Raw genomic sequence first — 7548 nt, forward strand, 5'->3', positions numbered from 1 at the left:
AGCTATTGAATCCGCGAATCTAGCGTTAGCTGACTTCCCTTAATAAATGGGGAAAAAAAGAAAAATTGAAAAAAACACAACACATACATTCACAGAGATACTCCTCAATTTCATCTAGATAACCATAACCGAAATTTTGTGTTTTATTTTATTTTCACTTATTGTTCCTTTTTTCCATTTAATGAAAGTCATCCCCCGGGCACCCGCTAGATTTGCGGATTCAACAGTCGTTTTCTTAATCCTGACATTATAGACTTCTCAAGGGGAAATTTTCGCATATAAAAATAATTATAGGGAATTAATTTGGAAAATAATTAATGCCTACTCAGCAATTAATGGATTAACTTTTTTTTTTCTTCCAATTTTAACCATCCGGTATCAAAGTATGTTGGCCCGACAAATACGAAATAGACTTGACTTTGAGACATCTGGCTAACGGTAAAGATCAGAGTTATACTTTCAATTATCCTATCACAATTCTCGGTACAGTCGGAGCTAGAGTTCTAGCTACGGTTTCGATAGAACCCAATAGCTTTGGCCAAAATCATGTATTTGTGTTGAAAAATGAGTTGAATATGTAGAAATAATTTATCAAAACGCATTGAACTACAGAATTAAAAACTATAAACTCAAATTTCGGGATCTGTCTCCGGCCCAGTGATGCTAATAATCAGTTTACAACTACAAAGAAAGGAGCAAACTAATGAAAAGACAGAATGTTTTAGAAAATGGAAAAATCCAAAGTGAAGATGCTAAAATCAATTCTCTTTTATTCATACAATTCATAAGGTAAAGTCTCCAAAATCAACCTTATCACTAGAGGAGGAAATGGTAAACGAAGACTTAGCCAGTCTAGAATTGTCTCATTTCATTGAATAGAATACAACATTTGTTCCTTAGCTTTAATTCCATGCCTTGTTGGAAGTCAATCTAGTCTATTTAATTTTTTTTGTCACTATTTTATACAACTAGATAATTACCATTACTCTAAAATTTCCCAATGCCTTCCTTATTGCCATTATAAATACCAGCCTTCTTTCCACTCTTCCATGCATTAATTCTCTTTTTCTTCTTTTCTATATCGAATTCCAGCACGAATTCATACACAAAGCAAAAAATATTCATATTAGCAAATGGAGTTACAAGCTAATGTTCCAAGATGGACACCTAGTCCAAATAGATCACCACATAGACGTCATGAATCAGAGACAAATGAAAGTGTTAGCTCTGAAGAAGATATTTCTTTTAACAACAAAAATCCAACCAAAAATTTCCCATTTAGTACTAGTCCACCACCTAATATTGGTGATATTGAAGCACCATCTCTAAGGGTTGATTCTGAAATAAAGAGATCCTTAGAGATGGAAAATTCTTATGAAGCACCACCACAAATTAGTGTTCCTCCTATGATTAGTACTAGTAATTTTGCATATGATGATGTGCCTTTGAGCACATTGATGTTTAATAAAGGTGGTCATGAAGGTATTTCTTTAACATGGAAGGACTTGTGGGTAACTGTGCCTGACAAGAATACTGGAAGAAGAGCTATATTGCAAGGGCTTACTGGTTATGTTCAACCTGGTGAAGTTTTGGCCATTATGGGTCCTTCTGGTTGTGGCAAATCCACTCTTCTTGATACTCTAGCAGGTTTTTTTTTTTTTTTTTTTTTACCAATATTACTTGTTTTTTATTGGGTTTAGTCATTTGGTATCTGAAATTTTATAGAGCGGTAATTTAAATTTGTACTGGGAATTAAAACTCTCCTAGCGAAACTTTTTTTATTCTTAAACCGATACTATAGTTAGGGGCAGAGGGATTAAACCATTGGGTTTACATTCCTAGCTAGCTTGGTGATTATTTTGATGCTAGGAATTGGTCATCTAGTCCTAAAAACATTTTTTTAAAGAAAAATCACTGAATTTACTGAAAAATACTCTTTCTTGATAAAAAGTATTTTCTCTATTTTAATTTATACATGTCTTTATTTTACTTTTTAATTTGTTTTAAGAAAATGCCTAAAATAGTATAGTTGGTAAAAATTGGAACATTCTGCTTAAAATTATAGTATTATATAATTGGCTTATGAACTACTACACCACGTACTACAAGGATGGCTAAGGGTCCACAGATTTTGACCCAAAACATCACCGAGTTGAGTGTTTTCCATTAAATTAAATGAATGAAAAGACGTAAGGGAAAATAATGTTTTGGTCAACTAGAAAGAGATTTTTTTATCGTGTACGATATTAGTTTTGTACTCCGACTAATTGAAATTTATACCGGGTAAGATTCATTAAAAGAAAAAATATTTTTTATCAAGATTTTTTCATAATTAAGAGTGTGAATCGCATTCATCGTACCACAGTCCCTACTGGTGCTAAACAGAGACCCAGCTGTCTCGACAGCTAGTCGATACATTAAAAATAAAAAAAATAAAAACTGAGGAACAAAAACAAGAATTGAAGTTTAAGTTTTTTTAAAAAAAAAACAAGAAATGAAGTTTATGAATCTGATTATAAGGTGGACTTAATACAATTGCAGGGAGACTGGAGTCCAACACAAGACAAACTGGAGAAATTCTCATCAATGGTCGGAGGCAATCACTTGCTTTTGGCACTTCGGTATAATAATTATCTCACCCTTTTTTTCCCGAGTTTAATTTTCTATATCTGTCAGTCATTACTAGAAAATCACTATTTCCCACCGAAATTTTTCATTAAAAAATGTTCAGTGCTATTCCCATAAAAATCAGTGAGAAAAGAAAAAATAGTAATGTTTTCACACGAAAAAATTAGATTGTTTCCCAGCGTTTTAATAGTAACTTGTTTCCCACCATACGTTTTCTCAGTGAGTTGGTTTAGTGGGAATGAGGTGGGGAAAATCGTGTTTGAAGAACAAATTTCTCATTGATTCGCGGTGGAAAAACCTCTTTTTCTAATAGTGAGTGTAATCAACACTAAATATACTTTTTTCTAGCTACTAATGTTTCATTTTATTTTATTTTCAAAGGCATATGTGACACAAGATGACACGTTGATGACAACACTAACAGTGAGAGAAGCAATCTACTACTCAGCTCAACTCCAATTACCTGATTCAATGTCAAGATCCGAGAAGAAAGAAAGAGCAGAAGCAACAATAAGAGAAATGGGGTTACAAGATGCAATGAACACAAGAATTGGTGGATGGAGTGTTAAAGGATTGAGTGGTGGACAAAAGAGAAGAGTTAGTATTTGTATTGAAATACTAAAACGTCCAAAGCTTCTGTTTCTTGATGAGCCAACAAGTGGACTTGATAGTGCTGCTTCTTATCATGTGATGAATAGAATAGTTCAATTGGCTAAACAAGATGGAAGGACTGTTGTGGCTTCTATTCATCAGCCTAGTAGTGAAGTTTTTGAACTTTTTCATAATCTTTGCCTTTTGTCCGCAGGCAGAACTGTCTACTTTGGTTCCATTTCTGGAGCAAATGAGGTATCACACTCTTTCCGGAGTTTAACTTCTATACGCCGATAATATAAAATATTTATACTATTAAATCTTTTAAATGATAATTACTTATAACTATAAAAGGGTTGAATTTTAACTTGCACAAAATTTGCTTGTGAGTTTTGACGGTGGACATGTCAATTTGAGCTAAACAAGTTGTCATAACACGAATTGCCCAACTCAAACATATTTTTTTTTATGACCATCTAACCAACCAACTCCAAAAATTTATGTTTCTTGTTTTGATAAGCTTTTTTAAAGACAATTTCGGCTTTGCCCAAATTGACTCAAAACTTTTAGATGAACTAACTTGGGTTATTCTCAAATTCAACTTACAATGAATATATGCTAGCCTTACCCAGCTAAAGCAGGTTATAAGTAATATTTTCATAAGCTACATTTGACACCCTGCCCGATATTTAGTGTTTAAGAAAAAGACTAAGCTAGAATCTAACGAATCTTTAATTCCAATTTTTCTTGCAGTATTTTGCTTTGAATGGGTTCCCATGTCCAACAATGAGAAATCCATCTGATCACTACCTAAGGACAATCAACAAGGACTTTGATGTTGTAAGTATCCAATAGCTTCTTCTTCATTTAAAATCTAATTATTTGCAAAGAAATTAATTACTATAGTCTATAGCATTGTTAGAGATAATTACGTACTCATGAGGGATTAATTGTCTCGTTGTCCATTTTGACCTTAATTATAATATTAGGATATCGAAAAAGGAGTTAGTGGAAAAATCACTGCGACAGAAGCAATCAACATTTTGGTTAAGTCATACAAGACCTCACAGGGCTGTCAACAAGTGCAACGTAGAGTTTTGGAGATTTGCCAACAGGTTTTTATAGTCATGTGATTCATAAAATGGAATTTTTGATCTTATATAAAATTGGTTAATTGGTAATTAATTTTATTTTATGAATATTTGTGTAAAGAATGGTGGAGAAGAGGCAAAGAAAGGAAGCCAAGCAAGTTTCATAACTCAGTGCATGGTTCTCACAAGGAGGTCTTTCGTGAATATGTATCGTGATCTTGGCTATTACTGGCTTCGTTTTGCAATATATATTGCTTTGTGCTTGTGTGTTGGGACCATATTTCATGACATTGGCCACGACTATGGTTCCATTCAGGTAAACATTTGAACTTTTTTGATAATTTCGAGTTTATTAGATCCGCAACAAACATATAAGATATGAATAAAATATCAAAAATTATGAGTGTTAACTTTTATGTACTGACAGCATAAAGAATTTCTATACAATGAAGTGGCCTAAAAGATAATTACAGATAATTGTCCATAAAAAGAAAGATCAGTAACCACGAAAACAGATCTCCAGTTATAACATGTTACTATTATTTTATAATGGTAGTCTACAATATTCTTATACGGTCAATACATAGAAGTTAAATCTAAGAAGTTTTAGTTTCATTGCAGTATCAATACTACAAAGAAAAATGAATTAGCTATGAAATTCATCAATAATTTGTCGCTAAATAGCTAGTAGCTAACTGGATTTGCTAATAATTTGTCGATGATCCGTCGTTAATTAAGATTACCGATGAATTTTTGTTGATTATGACAGAAGTTGTCCGTCGCTAACTCATGTATTTTCATAGCGTAAGATGCAAGTTAACTCGTCTAACAACTTCCTTTCTTCCAATCGATATGTTTTGCAGGCTAGAGGTTCGATGTTGATGTTTGTTGCAGCCTTCTTAACCTTTATGGCCATTGGTGGATTCCCTTCTTTTGTCGAAGATATGAAAGTATGTCTCTTCTAACTATCTGTATATAGTAATTTGTCCATTTATATATGTACATAAAACCTCTCAAAATATTAACAATTATTCTAATTATTTGGCTTTTTGCTCCTAATTGCTAGATTTTCACTCGAGAAAGACTAAATGGACATTATGGTGTGGCTGCATTTGTGGTGGGAAATACATTTTCTTCCATTCCTTATCTAGCAATGATCTCAGTAGTACCTGGTGCCATGGCTTATTACCTCGTTGGATTACAAAAGGGGTTCGATCACTTCGCCTATTTTGCACTAATGCTATTCGCAACGATGATGTTAGTCGAAAGCCTCATGATGATTGTCGCCAGCATTGTCCCTGATTTCCTCATGGGAATCATAACAGGTAAGGGTATCAAATGAGAGGGTTGAGCTGAATTTGAGCAGGTGAAATAAGCTGAGTTAATAAATGGGCGGGTCAATAACTTGCCAAAAATTTCATGAGCTGAAAATGAGCTGGGTCAAAATGGGCTAACTAATGGGTCATAACTCAATTTGCACAGCTCTTACCCAATTTTAATTAATTTATTTAAGGAACAACTGACATAAATAACCGCATACCAACATAATAGCTGATAAATATAATATACACCTTCTATACATAATTAGTGTATATTTTTTGTAGATTTGGATCACGGAAAGCCCCTTTTTAGTTACCTAATAAAAAATCTTCATTATATCTTTATATAACATATTAAACCACAAAAAAATAAAAAATAATAAGGTTTCTCATGGATCAATTTGGGTTATATATCAGCCCAACTTTAGATGGTTTGAATTGGACAACTCCATTAACTCATACAAACTTGAAAAGGCTAGGTGAATCATGTTTTTATGGCTAATTTTGTCACCTCTTATGACAGGAGCTGGAATTCAAGGTGTTATGATGCTTAATGGAGGTTTTTTCAGATTGCCTGATGATCTTCCTAAGCCATTTTGGAAGTACCCAATGTATTACATTGCATTCCACAAATATGCAAATCAAGGGTTTTACAAGAATGAGTTCTTGGGATTGAATTTCCCTAATGAGCAAATTAGAGGGCCATCTATAATTAGTGGTGATGAAATCTTGAGAAATGTATGGCAAGTGCAAATGGGATATTCAAAATGGGTGGATGTTGCAATAGTATTTGGAATGGTGATACTCTACAGGTTCATGTTTTTGGGAATAATTAAGACTCTGGAGAAAGTTAAGCCTATGATTAGAGCATTTATGGCTCGTTCTTCTAAGAATCCAACTCATGCTGAAGATCCAGATGCTTAAAGAAAGATTATTATAATAATAATAATAATAATAATAATTATTATTATTATTATTATTATTATTATTATTATTATTATTATTATTATTATTATTATTATATGGAGTGTTAATTATATTTTGTGTTGATGTAAAATGTGTATTGAAGTTTATTATAAGTTGTATTCAAGACCAGGCCAATGCCTTGTTGGTCCATCGTTTACCTACTTAGCGAGTATTAAAAGTTGGAATAAATTCATTTTTCCCTACTTGTATCTTGTATGGTGAATTGATACTGTATAAACTATAAAATCTTATTTTAACAAATTAATTTTGGTTTATTAATTTGAGGTTTCTTGTCACAGCGCAACGTAGGGGTGGGCATGGTATGGTAGATATCGATTACCATACCAAAACAGAAATTTTTAATATCGCGGTTTCGGTATTATGATATTTGGTACGGTATTTGATATGCATTTTTAAAGAGTTTGGTATTCGGTACGGTATTCATAAAGAAAAATACCGAAATACCAAATACCATACCAAAGTATATAATTACTTATACAGTTCATACATCTTAGTATTATAATATTAACAAATATATAAAGTGGTATTATTAGAAAACTAATTGTTTAAACCATGGAACTTTGACTACTCTATCTTGATTTAAATGTCTTTTTTGTGTAATTGATTTACGAAGGGGATTGCTTGTTGAATATTTTTACGTGTAAGGTGTTTATTACATAATAATTGAGACGTTTCTTAAGTAGTGTAAGTCATAATTCTCCACAATATGAATATGTAAGTCGAAGTCGGACAAACTATGGTACCGATTTACTGTACAGTAAATATCGAAATCGAACTTTAAAATACCGAACCATACCGAATTAATTTGGTATGGTAATGGTATAGTATTTTTAGAAACCGAAAATCAAAGTTACCATACCGAAGTTTCAAATACCGTACCATGCCCACCCCTAATTCAACGGGTGTTGGCGTTGAACATGAAAGGGGATTCG

General features: G+C 32.6%; 1 protein-coding gene across 1 annotated transcript; it reads left to right on the forward strand.

Moving 5' to 3' along the window:
* Positions 1 to 1031: 1031 nt before the first annotated feature.
* Positions 1032 to 6824, forward strand: LOC132640525 (ABC transporter G family member 1-like). The gene is made up of 9 exons (XM_060357137.1): positions 1032 to 1647; positions 2542 to 2621; positions 3010 to 3474; positions 3973 to 4059; positions 4209 to 4334; positions 4432 to 4626; positions 5174 to 5260; positions 5377 to 5635; positions 6153 to 6824. The coding sequence occupies exons 1-9, from the start codon at positions 1134 to 1136 to the stop codon at positions 6551 to 6553; spliced, it is 2214 nt and encodes a 737-aa protein (XP_060213120.1). The 5' UTR covers positions 1032 to 1133; the 3' UTR covers positions 6554 to 6824.
* The last annotated feature ends 724 nt before the right edge of the window (positions 6825 to 7548 follow it).

This window comes from Lycium barbarum, chromosome 5 (assembly GCF_019175385.1).
Source record: "Lycium barbarum isolate Lr01 chromosome 5, ASM1917538v2, whole genome shotgun sequence".
Taxonomy (NCBI): domain Eukaryota; kingdom Viridiplantae; phylum Streptophyta; class Magnoliopsida; order Solanales; family Solanaceae; genus Lycium; species Lycium barbarum.

Excerpts from the sequence above, each read along its gene's own strand:
- LOC132640525 (XM_060357137.1), top strand. The coding sequence starts at position 1,134 with ATGGAGTTACAAGCTAATGTTCCAAGATGGACACCTAGTCCAAATAGA. Across the intron at positions 3,475-3,972 it reads CCATTTCTGGAGCAAATGAG|TATTTTGCTTTGAATGGGTT; the intron begins GTATCACACTCT and ends TTTTTCTTGCAG. Across the intron at positions 5,261-5,376 it reads CTTTTGTCGAAGATATGAAA|ATTTTCACTCGAGAAAGACT; the intron begins GTATGTCTCTTC and ends CCTAATTGCTAG.